At 33.8% G+C, this 25975-nt stretch overlaps 1 protein-coding gene across 3 annotated transcripts in view; it reads left to right on the top strand.

Moving 5' to 3' along the window:
• PRMT3 (protein arginine methyltransferase 3) overlaps positions 1-25975 on the top strand; it is a 122600-nt gene that overhangs the window by 15796 nt on the left and 80829 nt on the right. For all 3 annotated transcript variants that reach the window (XM_072725398.1, XM_072725397.1, XM_072725395.1), the window contains 2 exons: positions 1760-1825; positions 10639-10760. In XM_072725398.1, coding sequence (XP_072581499.1) covers positions 1760-1825; positions 10639-10760 — 188 coding nt within the window. The remainder of the gene's footprint in view (positions 1-1759; positions 1826-10638; positions 10761-25975) is intronic.

Raw genomic sequence — 25975 nt, 5'->3', positions numbered from 1 at the left:
TGTATTGAAACATTAGAGTTTTAGAATACATTTTTAGAAGTAGTTATGAGTGCTAGTCTTTCATTTGCTTGCATTTTCAAAATTTCAGTTATTAAATTGAACCTCTGCTGTGTCCAAGGCACTCTGGTACACTTGGGATTTTATTGCATCAGAGTGAGCGTGTGAATGAAAGCAGATGGATCTGTAGAAAGAGCTTGGATGAAGGACTGTAGTTAAGGGAGGAGCAGTGGTGCATGAATTTAGTTAGGACTGGAGTTGGGTGCTCCTATCAAGTTGGAGCAGTGGTGAGGCAGTGTGATTGGCGAGAGCTTTCTGAGTGCCTGCCTCCTAGACTGATGTTCAGCCAGCAAAAATCACTGGTTGTAGTATAAGAAGAGTGTAAAAATGACAAATGTATGGAATGGTATTTTTTAAAAGACTTTTAAGATTGGTAAGTTAATATTAGTAAATCTATTTAAACATTAGATTCTTCCACTAATTCTTAAAGTAATTGCAGGGAAAGGTTTAATAAACCTGATTTAAAATACTGTTTTTAGGGGCACCTGGGTGGCTCAGTGGTCGAGTGTCTGCCTTTGGCTCAGGTCATGATCCTGGGGAACTGGGATCAAGTCCCACATTGGGCTCCCCTGCAGGAAGCCTGCTACTTCCTCTGCCTATGTCTCTGCCTTTCTCTCTGTGTCTCTCATAAATAAATAAAATATTTAAAAAGTTTTTCGTAAACCAGTTTAAAATAATTCCATCAAAAAACATGGAATTCGGTAATTCTCCATTCTTATATCCTGTAACTAAGTCAAACAACTTGGCTTTTAATTTAAGACCTTTATTTTTTTTTTTTTTTCGAAATCCCAATACTGGCCTAAAAATTTTTTTTGAAAGGTATGGATTCCATAAATTTTTATATTGTAGCATTTGCTGTAACATTTCTTTTTACCTAGTGTGAAACCCAAAACTGGAATTCCTAATCTATTTTTATTGTACTCATTTTATTTACTTGGCAGCAGAGACCCTTACTGCTTAATTTGCTGTCTATCTCAACTGAAATAATTTAAAAGGGAATCGGCCCTATTCATGAAATAAATGTTCTCATTCGGTGCCTATCTTAGTCACAGGTCGTGTGAGACTCCAGAGTGTAGAAGTCTCATCAATGTGAGCTGCATGGCTCAAATGATTTACCTTTGGGTTACAGGGTTTTAAGCATCATTTCCTACTACAGACATTTCTAGAAACGAAACAGGATTATAAATCAAATGGGCGCTGATAAGTGTCATTCTTAGAAAAGCCATATTCCCTTTGGTTTCATTTTTTTATATGCAATTGTAAACATCTGTTTTGGTTATTTTTCTCCCATATTTTAATATAATATTTTAACATTTAACATAGATTCCCTCCACTACAGGGAGTCAGGCTCCTGATCCCAGGCCCTATTTGAAGGAACAAAACATCATGTTCAGCTTCTGTTAGCTTTAATTACCAGTTGAAGTCTTAAAGTGATAACACGTCAAGACAAAAACATCAAGACAAAAATATGTACATCTTTAAGAACTTATACCTTATCTGACTTTCAGTGATTATCTTTGTGTGTTTGTGGCATTTCCATTTTTTATTGTTTTCTTTTAGAAAAAAAAAAATTAAGCTTGGCTTTTCATGAAAACAGTAGCAATGGAAACTAGCAATATGCGATAAAATAACAAATATCTTCCTAGAAATTTTTATATTTTCAGTCTACCATGTAAACAGTGTTTTTCTTTCTCTACTCTAGGACAAAGTGCGAACAGAAAGTTACCGAGATTTTATATACCAAAATCCACATATCTTCAAAGACAAGGTGAGTAGCATAGGCTACAGAATTGTTCATTTCATATGGATCTTGGACAGTAGAAGTCCTCTCTTGGGTATCATTGTGATAGCAGTTGATTTAGTTTACTCTGGCTTTATTTCATGGAAGACTTTTATGATGCTTCTCTGTAGTGCAGAATCCTGATAACAGAAATGCTGATTGGTGCTGTCACTCGGTGTACAGATTTTTTAAATTGAAATTCATAAATTACAGTGACATGGTTTAGTTAAACTTTGCTTATTCAGATTATTTGCTTAAATCATATTTTTTGTTTACTGTGATTCCTATGAATTTCAGATGTATCAGATAAGCCCCATACCAAGGCATAGTTTTAATGATTACTCTAGTTTGTATTAATGAGCTAAAAATAAATAATTTTAAGAAGTTATTATTAATAAGTAGGGTCAAATATTGTAAGGTAGAACTTATTTTATATGCTTCCTTTTAAGATCTCATTTACCTATTTTGAGACACTTTATATTTTATAGTTAGTACCGTTTCAGGTTATTTCAAATGTGAAATTTCATACTCTGTATGTGTGTGTGTTCGTAATATGTGTCATTTGTCTTTCCTCCCTTGTGAATTGTTTTCATTTTTCCTTCTTCACTTCTTCCTTCCCTTTCTACATTGGCATGTTTACTTAGAAATTCAGATTTTCTGTTTTTCCTTTCTTATTGGAAATTAGTCCACTAATTTAGTCAAAAATATTATCACCTCTGCCACGTACCTTTGTTTGGGAATTTTTCCTCACCCTTTCCACTTCAAGAACATATATGTTGACAACATACCAGGTTTTTATTTTTTTATTTTTTTTTTTTTTTAATTTTTTTTTAATATTTATTTATGATAGTCATATAGAGAGAGAGAGGCAGAGACAAGGCAGAGATAAAGGCGGAGGGAGAAGCAGGCTCCATGCACCGGGAGCCCGACATGGGATTCGATCCCGGGTCTCCAGGATCGCGCCCTGGGCCAAAGGCAGGCGCCAAACCGCTGCGCCACCCAGGGATCCCCATACCAGGTTTTTAAAATTCCCCTTTCACCTTCATTTTATTCTCTGAGGTTATTTCATAAGCTTTACATGGTATTGTAGCAATGAATAACAACCTTTATATTTAAAAAAATTTCTTTTCCTGATTTGTGTATTATTTGGAATATAATATAGATTGGTTTTTCATTTTCCATATCTGTTTCCCAAGAGCTGTGTTTCACTAAAATGTGACTTAGCTGAGTTCGACAGTTGAGATTTATATGGTACTCTGATATCTTGGCTAGAGCATTACCTAACATGAAAGGTTTATGATGGTATGTGTTTTTTTGTATTTACTGATCCCCCTATAGACAAATAGGTGATTTTATTTTTAAAAATCTTAGTTTTTATCGGTTCTTTGTACTTAGGTTTTTTGTATGCTTTTTATATTTACAGCAGAGACTAAGAATTTTTTTATAGTTGGTTTTTAGATTTACCAAGTGCTGGAACAATTTATTAAAGTCTAAAAAACTGCTTTGTTCCCAGTGAAGCAAATATGTTACTATTAAAAATTTTGCTTTATACTTCTAGTTAGACTGTGCTCAGATTTTTATTTGATTTTTTCAGTAATATGTTGTGGAGAAATTAAGCATGTACTGGTCTGGGCATCATTAGTCCTGCCTGGCTTCTCAGGAACCAGATATATAATTTTAGGCAAGTGGATGGATCTCTTTGGGCCTCATCTGTAATATGAAATTATTTCAACCCCTTCTGTTTTGAAAATTTTACGAGTTTTTTAAAATTGCAAAGCCTCTCTTTGAGCCATCTTTTCTTAATACTTTTTGATATGACTGCCATAAGGATTTGTTAAGTGAAAGTAAGTTAAAAGTTCTTTTCAGTATGCTATTGAATAGATTTGTCTTATGTAAAAATACACTGAAATGGCACAAGTATTTGTCATTAGAAGATTAAATATTGAGGAATTAAGTAATTCTAAATATTTTTATGTATATGGAATGCATCTTAGTGGATTCCTAGACATACACAGTTACTTTCTGTTTTAAGGTTTTTATTTGTAACAGTGTTATAGAAATATTATATATATACGTATATATATATGTACATTTTCAGACAAAATACATTCCCATGGGAAATATATAAAATTTCAGTTAGTTGTGTTTTACTTACTGCACTTACTGAAGATATTAAATATGCCAAACTCAGAAAACAACTTATTAATAATTTGGGAGTATTTTTCCTTAGCACTTTCTCTAAAATGCTTTCATTAATCAGTACGTAATTAGTTTTGCTTGGCATTTATGGCTTCTCAAAAATATACTGCAATGTACAATATTATACCTATCTTTTTAATTCCTTAAAACACTTTCCGGGTTTAATTTCTGTAATTAACAATATTAAATAATTTAGAGCTTTCATATTTTTAAATGATTTGGAATACTTAATATACTATGGGTACAGATTTAGAAAATATACTACCCTATATATATATATATATATATCTTTTTTTTTTTTAAGATTTTATTTATTTATTCATAGAGAGAGAAAGAGAGAGGCAGAGATACAGGTAGAGGGAGAAGCAGGCATCATACAGAGAGCCTGATGTGGGACTCGATCCAGGGTCTCCAGGATCACGCCCTGGGCTGCAGGTGGCACTAAACCGCTGAGCCACCAGTGGTGGCACCAGGGTAGCCACCACTACCATATATTTAAATAGCATTTGATAAGTTATATCAAATTGCTTTCAAACACGTGTCGTTGTCACTGTATATAATATACCTGTAACAAGGCAGCTCAAGTATTTATTTACTTTTGCACATGTAGATATTTGAGACCAGTAGATTAATTGACTTGCCCTAAAACAGGCAACTAAAACAAAACCAAACCCGAGGGTTTATACTCCTAGGTTACTGTTCTTAACCCTGTGCCACTGCACTTGAAACACCATTATTTTATTTATTTATTTATTTTAATTTTTTTTTTTGAAACACCATTATTTTAAAATAGAATGAATAATTAGAGTGAGATCCATTAGTTATATTTTAATTCACATTATTTTTCAAATGTGGGCCATATGCTTTTTGTGTGCTGTGATAGAATATGTTCATAAAATTATTTAAATCTAATTATTTTTAAAAGTGTATGAAATAACTTGTTTTCCTAAGTCTTATTACCATTGTTCTTTTTTGCTTTTATCTCCATTAGGTAGACAAACTTCATATAACACTAGCTTCTATATCATGCTATGTAGCTCATAGTAGAGATTTCTTTTTCAGAAAGATGCTAATTATTAAAAATGTGCTTCTTTCTTCCATCTCTTCTCCCTCCATTCTTGCCTTCTTGCCTTCTTTTCCTTTATTCTTATCTTAATATTGTGTGAATTCACAAACCTCCTGTGGAGGCCATATGGTTTCTCAGATTTAATTTAACTTTGGGTGGCATTTAATCGTATTATCACTCCTCATAATTAATTTCTATTTGTAGTCCATTGAAGAAATTCACAGTTAGGTGCCTTCACTGTGCTTTTGATTATTATCTAAAATTAAATTGATTCATGTTTCCTCTTTTTTTTCTTTTTCTTTTTTTTTTTTAGAAAAAGGTATCAAATTCCTGCACCATTTTATAAAATAATGTTTTTTTATCATTATTTTTACCTTCCTTTGATTCTATCAAGTTTTAGTTTATTACCTCATTTTGAGCTAGGTAGAATAAATAATGTGTGATTTAAAATATTTTTTAATATATGCTTTAGAAGCAGATTGACTTACATTTGCATGCTAGCTTTACAGATTACCAGCCGTATGATCCTAGACCTGTTAACCTTCCCTCTCTTAAATTCTCTCACTTTCCTCATTTGCAGGATTAAGATTTATATATATATATGTATATATATATATATTATATATGAATATATATATAAATTATGTTTATATGTGTATGTATATGTAGTGTCATAAAAGAACACATACCTTAATTGGAATCTATGACATATATCCTTCTGTACTTTAGCTTTCTTCACTCAGCAACCTTTTTTTGTTTTTTTTTTTAAGATTTCATTTATTTATTCATGAGAGACATAGAGAGACAGAGGCAGAGACACAGGCCGAGGGAGAAGCAGGCTCCTCTCAGGGAATCTGATGTGGGATTCGATCCCCAGACTGTGGGATCATGCCCTGAGCTGGAGGCAGATGCTAAACCCTTGAGCCACCCAGGCATCCCCACTCAGCAACCTTTCTTAGAGATGATTCCTTATTACCATTCTTTCAATGGCTCATATGTCCCAATGTAAGAATATCCATAAGCTTTAACTTTTAATACTAGAAACTGCATATAAAAATACAAAATATTTAAATTTAAAAAAAATACATGTGGGAGTACAATGATAAGATAAATTCCTAGCAGTGGACTTCCTGGGTCAAAAAGGGTTATTTACCATGGATGGTGTTAGTACCACCAGGCTGTCTTTACGTAAACAGTGTGTGCTTGTTGATTTAACCAGTCACCATTGCCAAATACTATAGTATCATACTATGATATGATAGTAAATACTAAACTTCTAAATTCCACACTGACCTTTTATTTTTAAATTCTGCAGTTATTTCAGTGAAAGTTTCTTGGAACTTAATCACTTACAATTGTGTTACATATTTTTCCATTTTTCTTTGATGCCACATAACATTTCAAACTCATGTACTCTAAGCATATATACTATTTATTATAGTATTTTCTTGCTGTTATGGTTAATACATTTTGTTTGTAACTTAAAAAAGTTTCAGTTTTGTTTGGAATGATGTGTAGTTTCCATCTTAAAATCTTTAAGTTTTTTGTATGTAAAAGTAGTTATGTTAAAATCTACTGACTCACTCGGATGGGGCACATGTGCAGAACCAGATTTTCCCTATGAAAGCATATGAGCCTTACCCTTCTTGGAGATGCACAGGATAGGAGATACAGAATAGTAGCCTTTTGAAAACTTTATTTCTTCAAATTGGCTGTTTAGATTTTCTCTCTTCTGTAGTAGTTCCTGTAAATTGTATTTTCAAGATATAATGGAATGAAGGACTGTACTTATAATAGTAAACAAAACAAGATAAAACATATATGAACAAACTTAAATAAGGTGCAGGACTAATGTGAAAAATTCTTTTTAAATCTGAAGAACATGATAGATAATTTAAACGAATGGAAAGACAGTGTTTTTGAATAGGAAAACTCAAAATTGTCCATTTTCCCTAAATTAACTTATAATTTTAGCTCAATCCCCATAAAGCTACTCACACTTTTTTTTTTTAAAAACCTAGACACGTTTATTCTCTTGTTCTAATAAAAAAAAACAAATATACAAAATTTTCCAGAAACATTGTGAAAAACAACTTTACAGTGAGGGTGGACCACCTTTTTAGATACTAAAATGTTTTATAAGGCCTCTGTAATTAGAATAGTTACTGGCACATGATTATATAAATCAACAAAGCAAAATAAAAATCCAAAATAGACCAGAATATACACAGACATTTTACTTAATGCTCAAGGTCCCTGTCTTAGTCTTTTTGGGTTGCTATAACAAAAATACCATGAAATAACAGAAATCTATTTCTTGCAGTTATATAGAGTCTGGGAAGTCCAAGATCATGGCAGTGGCTAGTTCTGGTGAAGGCCTGCTTTGTGGTTCATGGACATCCCTTCTTCCTCCAGAGAGGGATCTGTCTGGGGCCTCTTTTATAAGCGTCCTAATTTCATTCATGAAGGCTTTGCCCTTATGGACCAGTTACCTCCCAAAGACCCTCATTTCTAATACCATCACCTTTGGTTAGGATTTCAACATATTAGTTTTAAAGGAACACAAATATTCATATCATAACAATCACATATCAAATTAGCAGGAGAAATACAGACTATATAATAGTGTGTTGGAATAATTGGTTGGCTATCTGAACAGAAGTAAAGTTAAAAGCATACCTCTTAGTGTATACTATGATAATATATATATGTATATATATGTATATATACATATATAAATGAAACCACAAATATACTGAGAGGAATTGTATAAGGATGAAAGAGGGAAGAAGATGGGGAGAGAATTATGGTCAGAACCAAGAAGGAAACCATAGAAGACATGATTGATGAGTTTTACTGAAGTAAAGAATTTCTGCATAACAAAAATAACTGTAAGCAGAATCAAGACAAAACTATGATGAAACATTCCAAGTAATAGAGGTCTAATCTCCTTAACTTATGAAGAACTGTTGTTTGATAAGAGAATTTTGATTAGAAATTTGATAAGAAAAAGACTAACAACTGGAAAATTAGAGTCTAAGTAGACAATTGATAAAAGAACTACAGGTGGCTCTACAGCATAAGGAATGATATGAAACCTCATGATAATGGAAAGGCATGTATTAATTAAACCAATATATCGGGGATCCCTGGGTGGCTCAGCAGTTTGGCGCCTGCCTTTAGCCCCAGGGCTCCATCCTAGAGTCCCAGGATCAAGTCCCACGTTGGGCTCCCGGCATGGAGCCTGCTTCTCCCTCTGCCTGTGTCTCTGCTTCTCTCTCTCTCTCTCTCTCTATGTCTATCATGAATAAATAAATAAATCTTAAAAAAAAAACCCAATATATCATTATTTTGTACTTGCAAGATTGGCAAAAAGCCAAAAGTGTGACTGTATGTTCCACACGCTAGTCTCACTTGTAGTCTCACCTGTAAGGACATCAGCACTTAAATATTGCTGGTTGGATTGTACTACGGAAGATAATTTATTTTGTTAAAGCCAGCATGATTACAAATATGTATATTCTCTCTGACACAGTGTTTTCACTTTTAGGAATATATTCTCTAGATTTATTCATGTGTGAATGGGGTTGGGTATAAGGTTATTTATAGCTTTGATTATCATGGTAAAATTTCAGAAACTATCTAAATGTCTATCAATAGAGAACTGGATCCATACATGATGGTATAGCCATTATGTGGAATCCTTGACCAACTATATGAGAGAAAGAAGTTCTGTAAACTGATGGAAAGAGCTCTGCATTACATTATTAAGTACAGGAAGCAATGTGTAGGGAGTACAGTGGGTATGCTTCCATTTGTGTAAACAGGGCAAGGAAAAAAATGTATTGCATTATATTTGCAAAAGTCTCTTGAAGGAGAAATAAGAAATGCAGTTCTTGCTGTTTAAGCTATGTGACTATATTACCTAATTGAAGAATAAAATAATTCTTGGACAGTTTAATAAATTCTTAATTTTAGTTCTGTTTTTCTTATGGTAACTTCTGATTACTCAGAATAAAATCCAAAAGTTCTGTGTGATATGGCCCCTGCTTAACCCCTGACCTCCCATCCAAGCAACTTTTTCTCACCCAGCTTAGCCACATTGGTCTTGCTTTGCCTGGAATTTTGTGCCTTTCCTTTAATATTCTTTGTGGCCAGAAGACACTTGTCCAGATCTCTGTATAGCATGCTCCTTTACTTCCTGCAGTTATGTGCTCACATGTGTCAGAAACATATATTCACAGACCTACTTAAAATTCTAAAAAGCTGTATCCCCTCTTCCCTGCTCTAACCTCTACTCTGGTGCTTGATTTTTCCTTAAAGCACACCTACCTGACATTATTTTATATTTGTTTTATTCACTGGCTATCTTCTCCACAAGATGGTAAGCTTCGTTAAGCCAGAGACTTGGCCTTGTTGTTGCCATCTCCCATCACTGTGATCAATGCCTGCACTTAACTCTGTGACTATTTACAGGAGAATAATAAAATCATTTCATATTTTGGAATAAGTACATAGGATTTTAGACCATCAATAATGAAATACTTAAGGCACTACAGTTTTCAGTAATTTCACAGAATAGTGTACCTCTGAGTATTTATTGGCTTAATGTGTGTCCTGAGCAATTTGTTTTTGTTTTTCACTGTGAATAGAGCAGGTTTCACTATACTGAATCCTAGAGGTAGCATGCAGTTCTTGATTTAGAAATAATTGTTTTTTACCTGTCCCCAGTATCATGTTAAACTTTGATTCTTGTTACTTCACCAATGGTAATGAGTATGATTTTTTTTTTGAGTATGATTTTTTAAACTTATATTTTGAAGTTCCTAAATTCTAGAAGCCAATTTGTTGTTTTTATGCTGGTATGGTTTAAATGAATTGAATATTTTATTTTGGAAATGGAGGGAATTTGGTAATATCCTACCTCTAGAACTCCTTTATAAGCACTTTTTAGTTGTATTGGATCAGGCTATACTGCTTAAGTTAATTCCTGCCTTTCAAAATTCCTGCCTTTCAAACTTCAGAAAGTTTATTTCTGCCAAAATTTAGAATTACTAAGCCTAAACTAGAGCATACATACAATAGGAAAATTAAAAACAATATTTCCCTATTAAGTCCATAGAAATTGCTTATTTCATGTAAAATATCTCTTCATTTACATTGTTGCATCTGATTATAGTAGAATATGGTCAAATATACTATTGAGAATGTAAAACAACTTGGTGCCTGGCTGTAGAGAAGGAGAACAGTCGAGCAGGAGACTCTTGATCTTGGGGATCATGAGTTCAACAAGCCCATGTTGGGGATAGATAGAGCATATGTCCAAAAAAAAAAAAAAAAAGAATTTAAAACAACTCATTGTAATGATATCTTCAGTTTGTTTCTTTGAATAGAAATTACTACCAAAGTTGATCCATAAAATATTAAAATTTTGTAGTCTATTCCTTGTCAGTAGTTTCATAATATATGAATAGGACTTAAAATACTAGACCTTCTCAATAACATCTGTGTTTTGTTTTTTTTTTTATCACAACAGGTAGTTTTGGATGTTGGTTGTGGAACTGGAATTCTCTCTATGTTTGCAGCTAAAGCTGGGGCAAAGAAGGTTCTTGGAGTTGATCAGTCTGAAATACTTTACCAGGCAATGGATATCATAAGGTAAATGTATTTTAAGGCTTGATTTAAGGTTATTTTTAAATAGAATGGTCAACATTCTATTTCTTAACTTTTTTTTTCTTAACTTTTTTTTTTCTTCTTAACTTTAATAGCTATCTAACACAGAGTCAAGACATTTGTCTTTTAAAAAATTCATTCCAGAATAATAAGATTTTAGGTTAGATTGAGCTAGACATGTTTGAGCTATGAACAATCTTTTCACAGTTGTCATGATGAAAATTATTTTTATATGATTTCCTATCCAATGCTAATTATAATAATACAAAACTAGAAACCATTGACATATAAGGTAATATTGTTAGAGGACTCAGCAAAACTGAATATTTATTTCAGTAATGTTTCCTTTAGCAAATAGCAATCAGACCAAAGACTAAGGGTTATATTTTTTTCTTTTTTACGGCACTAACCTTTATGCCTCCTTCAAAATAAAATAAGTAAATTCCAGAATGACTAAAAACAAAGCAGACTAGATTTAGTTTATCCCCTAAAACTTAATTTTAGTATCTAAAAATATCTCCTCTCTTTCAGGAGTTAAGTTAGGTTAATCGATCAATGATTGACTTTACATTTGGCTTATGTCACAGTAGGAAGGCCTTTATTTGAACTATAGTGTACAGAACTAGATTTCTTTAACTGTGTACTGACCAAAGCACCTTACACTTAGAAGTAATTTCCAGAGTAAATAATAGGAGCTTCTCAGCCATTCTCTCCCCAAGAGAGAATTTTTTTTTTTTTTTTATCACTACCTGGTGTGATAAAAAAACAGATGTATTGAGAAGGTAGTCTCCTTTGCACCTCCATTGCATCACGTAATTACCATTTCTTTTTGTTTTGAAAATATTTAAGACTTACTCTCTCAACAACTTTCAAGTATGTAAATACAATATTATAAACTATAATCACGATACATACCTTAATCCCCAATAACAGTTCTTAAATAATCCTCCCATTGCTACTTAAAATTAATTCTTTCTTATTAGTATAAAATTTAAATACAATTATGTAAGATGTTTAAACTTTTAGATATTATTGCATAATGTAGAAATGTAGTATTGTGGTTCAGAATACAAGATTTGAGTCAGGATTAGTTTGAATCCTTACTCCCATTTACCAGTTATTTGAGCTTCAATTAAATTATATCTAACCTATTTGAAACCTGTTGTTTCACTGTCAAAATAAAATAATAATGAATACCTCATATGATTATGAGCAAGATAAATTGTAAGAAAGGTAACACATGTAAATCTCTTTGGCATATTGCTTGGCACATAACAAGTATTCAAAAGTTAGCTACTATTATTAACAAGTACCAAATTAATATTAATGAAGAAATTATATTGGTCTTGCTTAGATTTTTCATAGATCTGGCTTTGTTGTTAGTTTTTTTCATACTGGAGAAAATGCATATGTGTTGCATATATATGGGCAACTCTGTAATCTAGTAAAGTTTTTCCTAGTTCTTATACCATTAAGGACATCATCATCATTTGGGGGGGGTCCATAAAGTCACCCTCACTTGCTTGTGCATTGCCATCCAAACAAATATGAGGACCAGTGTTCTTTTTTTGTTGTTTTTAAAGATTTGATTTACTCATGAGAGACACAGAGAGAGAGAGAGAGAGGCAGAGACACAGGCAAGAGGGAGGAGAAGCAGGCTCCATGCAGGGAGCCCGACGTGGGACTCGATCCAGGGTCCCCAGGATCAAACCCCAGGCTGCAGGCAGCGCTCAACCGCTGCGCCACCGGGGCTGCCCTACATTTACATATTAATTTTAATTTTTAGTTTCTACAAAGTGAGACTAGATGTACTCTCATTTTATTTCCTTTATGGAAGAAAAGGAAAAGGATAGTGATAATACACATTTCATTTTGTATTGTTTTGTTTCATTTTATTTCACATAGAATTCCTAGTGACTTTTTAGAAATATCTTAATACAATGATTATATTCACATTCATTGTATATAAAATTTAGCGTTGCAGTATATGGAACTTTTGCATAAGGGCATTTATTGAAAATGACTTAGCACTTAGTTTTAGGTACTTCATTTTAATAATACAAACTGCTAACGTTAATTTAATACTCTACTGAATTTCCTTTGAGGTTCATATAATTACAGTATATGAATACTCTTCTAGAGATTAAGAAATTATGGCATGGAGATTAAAAAGTGAGTCTCCTTACTTATAGTGGAGCCAGGATTGGATCCTAGGCAATCTAACTCCATAGTTCATCCTCACAGCTAATTTACTATGCTGTATCTCCATTTAACTACTACAGGTTATGTGTTAGTTGTATGCAGTAGTTTGCTTTACTTAGAATCTATAGAGTTTGAAAATCAAACCTTTTAGCTTTGTTGTGAAAGATAGTTGTGAAAAAGATAGTTGTTTCCATAGTGTCTGTAAGCATCTTTCCCTTGTCTTCATTTGAAAATTTGAAATTTATACTTCTGGGTAAAAGAACTTCTATTCTCCTATTTGTGAATGTCTCTCTAAAAGGATATGCAGGAAAAACAGTTTACTGTTAATATTCCCACAATTTACTGGCTCATTCTACCAGTTGAGGAGGCAGGATAGCATATTTCTCTCAGCATCTGGAATCATACGACTTGATTTCTGGTTTTGGCTTTTTGATTAGTTAGCCATTTAATAATGGGCAAATTACTTCTTTAATCTCTGATTTCTTCCTTTATAAAATGAGGTTGATGGTGATATCTGTCTCATAAGATTGTTATAAGGATTGAATCCATTTATGGTGCTTTGCAAAGTAGCTGATTTGTAACTGCTTACTAAATTTTAGCAGTAATTGGAATATTATTAGTTAGTGGTGTGTTTAGCTTGGCACCAGTGCCTCAGGTAATATTTTTGTTGTTGTTGGTTATGTTTCTAAAATCATTTATTGTAGCAATCCCCCCAAATATGACGACTCTCTTTTCTGCATTTTTTTCAATTGTTCAGATTCTATATTCTTATACCATATATACTCTATACTCTCTTATTCTGTGCTTGCTCTCTTCCCTTGAAATCTCCTCCCAACTTCTTTTTTTTTCTTAAGAAAAGAAGTTCTTATACCATTCTTTCTTTTTTTTCTTTTATTCTTTCTTTTTTTTTTTAGAGAGCTCATACATTCAACGGGGGTGAGGGGCAGCGGGAGAGGGCAAGAGAATCGCAGACAGACTGCAGGATGAGCATAGGGCCTGACCTCAATCCCATGACCCCGAGATCATGACCTGAGCTGAAACCAAGAGTCAGATGCTCAACTGACTGAGCTACTCTGACTCCCTCTCTCAACTTCTCTTATACTTGTCTATTATTGTATATTGGAGCTTTCTAGAATTATCATCAGTCAATGAAAACAGCTCTTCCACTTAGCAGACTGAGTTGTCTTTAGCTCTTCTGAGGCTGTTTTGTCAAAAATCTGTACACAGTAGAATTTCTATAAAACTCTTAAGTTGGGATCCCTGGGTGGCGCAGCGGTTTGGCGCCTGCCTTTGGCCCAGGGCGCGATCCTGGAGACCCGGGATCGAATCCCACGTCAGGCTCCCGGTGCATGGAGCCTGCTTCTCCCTCTGCCTGTGTCTCTGCCTCTTTCTCTCTCTCTCTCTCTGTGACTATCATAAATAAATTAAAAAAAAAAAAAAAAAACTCTTAAGTTTACATCTATAAAAAAAGTAGTTTAAATTCAAAAAGAGGGATACTTTTTAAATGCATTTTTTCATTACTTTTAAGTATGTTTAGTTGACAGTCCTTGAATTATGTTCAAAATATTATAAAATAATTAGTACTTTTTTATTTAAAAAAGCAATCTGATATTTCTAAAGAAATGAGCTTAGAATGGCGTAAATATTGTTTTAATGTAAACTGACATATATATTAGGGCTTATATATGTAATATATATCATATAAATATATATATATATTTGAGCTTAAGAAGGTCAGGCTTGTAGCTTTGAGGTTGCAGACATGAATAACATAGAATATAGGTTTTTCAAAGATGTTATATTAGCAGGGGCAAATAGAACTCAAAGTGAAATATGGAAGGAATAAGAAATTGTTTCTTATTCATGCTGTCGTACTTTGTACTTCAAACTCTGCAGAGAATGATTGTTTTAGAAACATAAACTTACCTAAGGATAGCAAAGCTATTGAATTGCCAGACAATTGTATACTGTGTTCATCCTCAGGAAGCAGGGATAGCTTCTGGTAATATTTTTATCGTTGCTCTGGTTGCCTTTGGCTTCTCATTGACTCAGCCATGGAGTAGTTCATTATTCAGACTTCTGCATGTTATTGCAGAGGAGCTTTCTGAGAAGATTGATCCATCATACAGCTATAATGTAATACTTGCAGTCTCCTTATGACATTAAAGATGGAATCTTTTATATTGCCTGTATCTAGAATACTGTTAGAAATGAAACATTAAGAAAAGCCTAGAGAATATTTGGTCTGTTGTCATGTTTATTTAAGTGTCCTCTCGATTCTAGGACAGGAGCTATATCTTAATCTTTTTATTCAGAATGCCTAGCAAAATGTCTGATTTCATGGCAGTGCTTAGTAAGGGTCTTTGAAGAAGAATGAACTTAACATAATGATTTCAAAGATAGTGGTAACCCCTCTATCAGATTTGGAACAAGATCACAAAATATACCAGGATAAATTCTTGAAGTAAGGATGTTCCTTCATATTTTGTTTGTAAATTTAATAGAAAGAACATAGAGGAGTGAGTTAAAGCTGAAGAGAACTTTGAACTGGCAATGAGGCTAAAATGGTAAAAAACAATAGCAACAACAACAACAAAGCATACTTCCTGCACAAAAACCATAGAATTCTAAAGAAGGTAATGAAGATGAACAAGGCACTATACAAGGAAATTAAATTCATTTCTTCTGCCACCCCACCAAACCCCTAATTTCCTGTCCACTCAGAGATCCTGTTTTGAGGGTCTCAGGACTACCCATTAGTCCTGTGTTTCACTGGGAAAACTGTAACTCAGTATAAAGTTGTATTCACAGCTAAGATTTACTACAGCAAAAGGCAGTTCAGGGACAGCAAAAAAAAGATATTCATTAGTGAAGACGTCATGTAGAGGCTCCCAAGTAATCCTTTCTTTGAAAGAGTCACACAGGATGTACTTTTCTCTCTAGCTGCAAACCTCAAAGACATATGTTTGATATCTCTACCCAAGGAAGTTTGCTTGAGTTTTAGAGTTCTCAAAGAGAGCTGGTTGCATAGGCACCTGCTCTGTGACTCTCCTGGTATAAATGCATGTCAGACACCAGGTGCACATCAGGAATATTCATGTTTACTTTAAACATGCTGTCATCCTGGTTTAGCTTGGTCCATGGCTTGGGGCACATAGAGTAGCATCATTACCCTTTAACTAACTGAATGTTCAGGAATTTTGTTAGTTTGGTCAAGAATTATTGCCATGGTTACCGAGATAAGTAAAACCTGAGAGAACAGACCTACGTTGACACTTTTCTCACAGGTAAAAATAGGAAACCTGGGATTCATACTTGACCTTTACTTCTTTTTTACCAACATTCCTCTTAGAATCCTGTTAATGGAGAATCCTTAATGTTTCTCAAATCCATCCCTCATCTGTCATTGACATGTCTTAATTCACATTCTTACATTTCTCACCTGAATTCATATAGCTGCATGTAACTGGCTTGGTTATATGAACTTTGCCTTTGCCTCCCAGCAGCTGCCTCCCTTTGCGTCCCCAGGGCAGTCAGACTGATTTCCCTACTCAGTTCTCCTCCCCTTTAAAAAAGAAAGGGGAAAAGGATGTGTTTTGTGTTTCCAACCGAGGATAAAGAAGAAACTAAAGAGTACCTGTGATCCTAGTGTGAGAGATCACTGTCAGCATTTTGCCTAAGGCTTTTAAAACTTGGGTCAGGAGATGTAATACATAGAAAAGTAAATTTTCCAGAATTTCAGCTCCTCAAGGTTAGGCAGGGATTTTTCTCTTTTTTGTTCATTGATGTGTCCCAACCACCTGGGAAGGTAACACGGCACATAGTAGGTATTCAATTTAAAACTTATTTAATGAATGAATATATAAATTAGTGACTTTTCAAGACTCAGGACATTAAACAGTCAAAGGTAAATCAACATCAAACTTGAAAGCCTATTTTCTCTGCTTGAATCCAGACAATTCTTTTCATTGTATTAGAAGCTGAGTTATTGCTAATTTTAAACAGTAAATGTTCTTAATGTTAGTAATTCCACAGCTACACACTTGTAAACACAAATGATACATTTGGGAGGGAGGCAGTTGATTGTATTCAAGGAATACAAGCCTTATTTTGGCTCCACGTCTGGGGCCTGCATTTGAAATGATCTGCCTGGCAATAGTTATTTTTCATGGGGTGTACTTACATCTACCCTTTGTCTCAAATTGTTAAGAGTCCTTGTCTTTGTTTTTTTGTTTGCATTCATGAATGGAGGACTGGATTTTTTAATAAAGGTAACTGGTATGTGTTTTGTCTGTGAAGGGAGTGGAGGGAGACCTCCCTTTCTTCCATTGATTTTTCAGTGTCTGTCACTTCCACCTTGTATACCTCTTAACTCCAAGGGTCTGTATTGTGAAGAATGGCTTCTACCTCCACTCTAATCTTCTCTCATGTGCACCAAGCACTGGATCCTTCTTTTACCAAAGAAGGTTTACCAAAATAATTTAATCCTCCTTTTTCTCCCACTAAGATATCAGAGTCTTTGCTTCTAAAATCTTGATCCACTTACCAATTTATTATTATATTTTGCATTGCTTTATTGTCTTTTCAGTGTGCTTTGGGAACAAGAGAAGTATTTGTGCTTGGATGCCACAGTGAAATGAAAGCAAAGTAATATTACACCTTATACATATTTATATTCCCTCCCTGCCCTTTCCTAGCACTCATGAATTCTTCTAGATGAACTTTATATTTTTGTCACAAACTTTAAGATGTCACTTACTTGATTATAGGTATTCATTGCATGAACTTCCATGATGCTGCTTGCATGTCTATCTCCCTACTAGACCATATTCTTATTGGACCTAGACCAGGTCTTTAATCTAAGTCACATTGGGCAGAAGTATATTTACACATTTGATCCTTTGTTTCCCATTCTAAAAGTCTTGAAATGACTCTTTAATGCCTTTAAGTAAAATCTAGACTCTTTAGTATCACCCTACCTCTCAATTTTGTCACTATATGCTTCTTGTTGCTCTAATCATAGTGAACCATTTATAGTCCTTCAGATTTACCATTTTCCTCCATACATACATAGAGAGGCAGTTTGTGCCCACAGAGGTGACCCTTCCTTATTCATATATTTGTGTGTGTGTATATATATGTGTATATGTATGTTTGTGTGTGTGTGTGTATATATGTATGTATAGTGAGTGCTCTCTGTCTTTTCCTGAGTAAACTCAAATGTCCCTCACTTACTTAAAGGCTTTTTATATAAGCTCCTGTGATGCCCTATGCTGTTTACTGTTCTGCCTCCCTTAGACCATGTTCTTAAGTGTATGGACTGTGTCTTTCATCTCTGTATGCCCAGTACAAGATAATTAATCATGCTGATGTTCCTGTATCATGAAATAAAAGTTAAATTGCTATTTTTAGGATAAAACAACCAGTACTTTCTCATCTTATTTCTAGCAAAATTTTTACTCAGAAAAATAGATGATTTCGGTGCTTATTGGATTTATAAAGAGACTCACTTAAAATACCCTTTTTATTACAGTGTCATATTTCTATAGATTAAAGCTATGCTTGTTTTTGAGCAGGTGATTCTAGAGATAGAATTTATTTGGCATGCTTTTATGCTAAAAAAAGGTTTAGTGAGTAGCCACTTGAGAAAAGTAAGTAAAATATGTAGGTTTTTTTCATGAATGGGAAATCAGATGGTGATTAAGATGAGCAGTCTCAAGAAAGAGGTTGTCTATGTGAATGATATCTGTGTTGAGCTGTTTAATACAGAATTACTAGGAATTATGGCCTTTGTCTTTTTTTTGTGTATTGCCTGAAATCTTAATCTTTCCTGTTATGTTTATATTTGAACAAGTAATTACTGATGCAAGTAGGATTATGACTTGTAGCAGACAATAAACAGCCTGAGCAGATGGCCTTTTTACAGAACACATCTTGTTTCAGCATTAGCATTCTGAAGATATTTCTAGGCAGTGGGAACATTTTGCTCTTTTACGAAGCTCACTTTTTTGCCTCTGAAGTGTTTGTAACTGTTAGAACCTTAACTATTTCAGTAAATAGTAAGCAACTGTAGCAGTTTCATCAGAATTTTATTAAGTACTTCTTTGAAAAAACCCAAGTATAATCTAAGCATCCTTTTTTTTAACTTGTGTGTGAAATATAACATACTTATTAAAAGTACATAAACGTAAATAATGTTTTAAATGCGTATGTGCATAAATAACAAGAAGGAGAACATTAGCACGCTTTAGAATCCCACCCACCTCCATTTATCCTCTCACAGTAGGATGCTGCCTCTGCCTGATTGAGGAGCTACCATCCTTATTTTGATGGTAACCACTTCTTTTGTTTGCTTAATACTTTAACGACTTTGTTTGCTTAATACTTTAACGACTTACATTACCATCCATTTAAGATAGTTTAGTTTACTCAACTTTGATTTTTAAATGAAACGATATACATTCTTTTGTCTAGCTTGTTTTGCTTGACGTTTTTAGTGTTCATTCATGGTATGTATAACTGGAGTTTTTTGGTGTTTATTTTTTCCAGTTGGTCTTATAGCACTCATTGTAATTTAAATTTGCATTTCTATGATTGTTAATGACACTAAATACCGTTTTGGGTGATTGTTGGATATTTTAGTTTCCTTTTCTGTGAAATATCTGTTTATATCTTTCCTCAGATTTTTGTTGAGTTGGATCTTCTTACTTATTTGTAGGCTATCTTTATATTTTTATAGGTTTTATGTAATGCAAATGTCTTCTCACTCTTACATGCCTTTTCCTTTGTAGTGTCTTTTGATGTACTGAAATTCTCAATTTTCATGTAGCAACATTCTTGTTTAAGGCTTTTTTGTAATATGTTTAAATGACCTATTTGTCCCAGTCCTGTTCATTACAGAGGCCATTCTTTCCTCTCTGCTTTGCAGTGTTATTTATCTTTGTCAAGAATCAAACACCCATATATGAGGGCAGTATAACCTTTATACCAAAATTCTACTAAAGCAGTAGAACAGAAAATTACAGGTTAGTCATTCATGAACATATATGCAAAAATCTTAATCAAAATATTAGAAAACTAATTGAGCAATATATTGGAAAGTAAAGTTTATCCCAAGAATACAAGGTTGGTTAAGTATGAGAACATCAACCAGAACAGTCTTTTGAGATCATCTCAATAGATGCAGAAAAAATGGTTTGATAAAATTCCATATTCATTCAATATATCAATGTATTAAAATTTTTAGCAAACCAGAGCTAAAAAGAAATGTCCAAACGTGTTATATATTTTCTACAAAAAAAAACACAAGCCCTATAGCTCATACTTTGATGAAGCATTGAAAGCATTTGCTTTAAGTTCAGGAACAGGACAGAGATACCTGCTGTCACCATTTCTGTTTAACACTGTAAAGGAGATCTCAGTACTGCAAGGCAATAAAAAGAAAGCTATAAGAATCATAAAGAAAGAAAACTGTTCTTATTCACTAAAATCTGTTTATAAATATGGACTTTGGAAATAAACTATAAGTCCTATAATAGTAAAATTATCAAGGTGCTGAAACAAATTAATATGCAAATAAAATATAAAATATTTCTATAAGGAACATGGAACACCTGGACGCTGAAAATTATATCACAATGTATTGTTAATATTTCTAACATTCCAGATAATGCATTTTAATGGAAAATTCACCCAGGGGTTGAATATCCTTCAGTAAAGATTGTGCATGAATCATGAGTCAGCTGTTTTAACTTCTTCCTTGGTCTACCTTCTGACCTTGGTCAGTATCTCATTGCCTTACACTTCTCAGGTATCTTTCTTATACCATTTTCTGCAATAATTTCTGCTAAGAATAAGCCTGTAAAGACCTTAATGACCCTATTAGGATATGAACCATCCTCTACAAAGCTTGTTACTAACCCCTTAGTAGACAACTCATCTAATTCCTCTTTTTCACACTGTTTATCCAAAGCTATCTAAACTGTCCTCCTCAATGAGCTGGTTTTTGTTTACTCCTACTTTTGTTGACCCGTCCTATGTTTTGTATATCAAGGATATCATACAGTCCCATTCTTAGTAATTAATCAGATATTGTCTCTTGATGACATATTACAAGGTTGCAGAAAACGCTCAAGAATGAGGAGTCCTTGAGTTCATCTATTTCATCATCTCTGTCATTAACATTCAATTATATAATTATTACAAAGCCAGTCTAAATTTACTTGCACTCACAGCATTCCTTCTGCTTCAGAGGACCATCTGTGCATTGGGAAGAGGGCAGAGCAGTTACCCTCATGGGTATACTATAGCCCAGCTTTTACTTACTAAGCAGTTTAGTTGTACCACCTAGAAGCATCTGTTCACCACCACGTAGGACTCTATCTTCAACCCAAGTCATCCTTTCTACTCTGTTGTATGTAAAATAAGTGATGCATCCTCCGGATTGTTCATGCCATTTATGATTCACTAGGCTTTTCTAGTATGTCTTGTGAAATGCTCTATTTCTTTCACAAAATACTCTCAGCACTCAGGAGGCCTCTGGACCTTGTCCTCCTACCTGCATCATCTTAAGGATAATACATAGTCAAAGTTTATTACTTTCTTAATGGATACTTCATTTCCCCCAAGTAGTCATATAAGCACAAGGGGGCTTTCGAGTAAGATGAAAAACTATTCTTAGTTTTTTTCTCTTGCCATTATCCCCTCTCTGAAAGGACTGGCATTTATCAGACATACTAATAACAGCCAGAGAATAGAATTTTTCACTATCTTCCCCTCTGCCTACCTATCTCTGTCAAGCTAGTGGCCAGTTTCTCTTAAGTTTTCCCATTTCATTCCATATATACCTAGGTAACCATCTGAGGATTAGAAACTCCTTTTTTTCGTCTGGTTTAAAAAGTGCCCTAAGCTTTTGTGATTCATGGATCTGTATGAGAGTTCTCTTAACAGCACCATCGTGAGCTAACATTTTCCAGTCAGACTCACAGAAACCTGATTGCACACAGGTGTTACCCAATATTAAGCTTCATTAATAATTTCAAAGATAGGGGCGCCTGGGTGGCTCAGTCAGTTAAGTGGCTGCCTTTGGATTGGGTTATGATCACAGGGGCCTGGGATCAAGCGCCTTAGAGAGCCTGCTTCTCCCTCCCTCTGCCATTCCCCCTGCTTATGCTCTCTGGCTCTCTCTGTCTGTTAATAAGTAAATAAAATCTTTTAAAAAATAATTTCAAAGACATTGGCAATCAAGAGACTCATAAGTAGAGAATAATCTAGTATGTGGAGAGGGGCTCCTTACTTAGAGATGATACCTACTGTGGGTGAAAAGAATATATGCCTAACATAAAGGAAGAAAGACCAAAGAATCTCCTTTAATGTCCCAGACCTCCCTCTAATTAGGACCACTTAATTGCCTGTATTTTTGAAATTGTTTGTAAAGCTTGACCCTGGGTGAAATCTGTGGTTCATGACCCTTTGTATTAAGTAATCCATATGTCCATCCTCTTTTCTTATTCTTTCATAGTTCACTATCTCAGATCATTTTCCTTCTTCCTGAACTAATTCTTTTAACATTTTATTCATTGTGCGTTTATGGCTATAGTCAAACAAAATGGTGTTGGTTTGTTCAAAAATGTACTTTGCAGCATTTTTCTCTGCATGGCCATTGTAGGTTGGTATGATAATGCTCCAGTGTGGAAGTCCATAAACCTCAGCCATGGATTAACCACCTGTTTTATAAATAAAGTTAGGACACAGCCATGCCCTTTTGTTTACGTATTGTCTATTGCTGCTTTTATCCAACAATAATGCTTGGATAGTTGCAGCAGAAACCATATGGCAGGACACATAGGTAGCTCTCAGTGTTTGAGCATCTGCCTTTGGCTCAGGGCATGATCCTGGGGTCCTGGGATCTAGTACCAACCACATTGGGCTCCCTGCATGGAGTCTGCTTCTCCCTCTGCCTACGTCTCTGTGTCTCTCTGCTTTTCTCATGAATAAATAAATAAAATCTTTAAAAAAAGAAAAACTAAAAATAAAATAAAAAAAGAAAAACCTTATGGCCTGGAGTCTAAAATACATGTTTGGCAATTTAATAAAAAATTTGCTCACTTCTGCTCTAGTTCTTTGGTATTATCATTTCATTGCCTTCTGGCTTCTGTTGTTGCTATTAAGAAGTTACCTGTCAGAGTAATTGTTATTTTTATTGGAGGTAACCTGTCTTTCTTGAATATTTTGTCTTTGTTTTTGACTTATTGAAGTTGTACTGTAATGTATGGATTTAAAAGAAATTAGTCTTAGATTCTTTAGATTCATCTGTGGCTTAATGCTTCTTATCAGTTCTAGAAAATTCTCATCCATTATTGAAGTATTTTTTCTGTTCTGTATTTTTATTTCTTCTCTTTCTGTGACCTCATTTATTTGTTCTAGGTCTTCTCACTATATTCCTTGTCTTAGCTATGTTTATGTAGTGCTAAATGGCCAGATGATAAATATTTTAAGCTTTGTGTGACACCTGTGGTCTCTGTCACTTGTGCTACTCATACTTCTTCCTTCTTAACAATGCCTAAGCCTGTGAACTGTACAAAAATGGGCATGGGCTAGAGGGTTATGAGTTTCTAGTCCTTGTTCTAAAGATTCAATTAAAAGAGATTATCAGGCTAGATAAAAAGTAAGACTCATCTATATCTTCAAAAAATCTAGTGTAAATATAAAAAATACCACAGGTTAGAAGTAAAAGAATGGAGGAAGATATGTTATAAAAACATAAATCATTTAAAAAGTTGAAGTGAATTGTAAATATCATACAAAGGAAACATAAAACTTTATCAGGAATAAAGAAGGATATTTCATGGTGTTAAAGGGATTTAATACAGTATAATCCAAATCATCAAACATTTAGGGGTAAATTTAATAAAATATGTCTAAGATAGCAACACTGAAAAGTGTGGTACATTACCAAGAGCTGATGCTACAATTCATATGGAAACAAAAATGACCTAGAATAGCCAAAATAATTTTTTTAAAGAAGAATAAAGTTGAAGGATTTACACTGTCAGGTTTTTTTTGTTATTGTTGTTTTTAAATTTTTATTTATTTATGATAGTCACACACAGAGAGACGCAGAGACATAGGCAGAGGGAGAAGCAGGCTCCATGCACCAGGAGCCCGACGTGGGATTCGGTCCCGGGTCTCCAGGATTGCGCCCTGGGCCAAAGGCAGGCGCCAAACTGCTGCGCCACCCAGGGATCCCCCACTGTCAGGTTTTATTACTTAATTTAAAGCTATAGTAATCAAGAAAATGTTGTATTAGCATAAGGATGCATATTTAAACGTTGGGGCAGAATTGAAGGTCCAGAAATAAACTTAACACATATATATGGTTAACTGATTTTTGACAAAGATACCAAAGTAACCCTGTGGGTTAGTGATTCTTTTTCTTCAAGAAAGTTAAAGAGTGTAAGAGTTTTTCCATAATATCAATAGATATTGTTATGGAAAATTGAGTATGATACTATATGGAAAAATTAACTCAAATGGAAACAAATTTTAAAAGAGAATACAGGTGATGAAAAGATTTGGTGTAAGCCAAAAATGAACCACAAAAGAAAAAATGATTAATTGGTCATTATCAAAATTGAAAACTAGCTCTTCCGAATACACCAGTAAAAAATTAAAAAGCCACTGTAAGGTAAAAATCATTTACTACACGTAAATCTTGGAAGATTTTCATCAGGATATGTGAAGAACTCTTAAAATTCAATAATAAGAATACAACTGGATTGATTTTTTAAATGGGCAAAAAATTTAAACAGTGTAGGGATATAGCTGATAAGCATGTAGGGAAAATGATCATTAGAAAATGCAGTTTATCACAGTGATGAGATGTCACACAGTTAAAATCTAAAAACTTAACAATACTAAGTATTGACAAGGATGTGAAGCAACAAAAATGTACATATACATTGCTGGTACAATGTAAAATTGTATATGTACTTTGTAGAACAGATTGATCGTTTCTTTAAAAGTTAGATGCTTTCATTTGACAGAGCAGTTTTACTTGTACATAAATGTTTATGGTAGCGTTTTTCATTATAACTCAAAGCTGGAAATAATCTAGAATTCCATCCACAGGTTTGTGGATAAACAAAGTTATTTTATTCACACAGTGGAATAAGGAATGCCTTAGTGATACAAAAGTATGTATGAATCTATAAAAAGTATGCTTATTGAAAGAAACCACACACAAAAAACACATTCCATTCCATATGATTCCATTTATATGAAACTCTACAAAATATAAATCTAATATGTAGTGAAAGAAAGAAAATCAGTATTTGCCTGTGAACAGGAGCATTTTCTGGGAAGGAGTTCTAAACGAATATTTTCAAGGGAATAGAAATATTATGAATATTGAAGATGATAGCGATTGCTCAAATATCTCTATTTTGTAAAAATCGAAAAAATTTACCTTTAAATGAATGCATTTAATTTTACGTAAATAAGACTTCAGTGAAGTTGGGGAAAGGCATCCTCCTTTGTTAGCAGAAAAAAATCCTATTCAAACGTACATCCTCTGAGGATTGAGAATATATTTATTTAACTAGGTATAAACTTAGCAGGTTGCTTTTAGCTTTTTAAAATCATCTCCTTAACTCCGTTGTTTATTTCAAATTGCAAACGAAGGGTGAAAAATATGTGCTGGTCTTAGGTCAAGCACATAAAAACACCTAATGAGTGTTAGTGGATAAGTTTAAATAATTTAAGATTGTAATAGGTTTCATGCATGCAGCATATATTTTGAGGAAATATATCCTGAGGATGTATGTACTGCTTTCACAAATACTTGATTCTCATAATAGACTGTGAAGTAGATAGGGCAGGTATTATTCTCTTCTACACATGAGCACACAGAAGATTATGATATAATTTGATGAAGATCAGTTAGCTGACAATTATAAGAGGATCTCGAGTTCAAATAAAGAGCTTCTGGCTTCTAGTTC

This window comes from Vulpes vulpes, chromosome 11 (genome assembly GCF_048418805.1).
Source record: "Vulpes vulpes isolate BD-2025 chromosome 11, VulVul3, whole genome shotgun sequence".
NCBI classification, from domain to species: domain Eukaryota; kingdom Metazoa; phylum Chordata; class Mammalia; order Carnivora; family Canidae; genus Vulpes; species Vulpes vulpes.
Note: the sequence above shows the minus strand (reverse complement) of the source record. Positions and strands in the feature narration are given on the sequence as shown.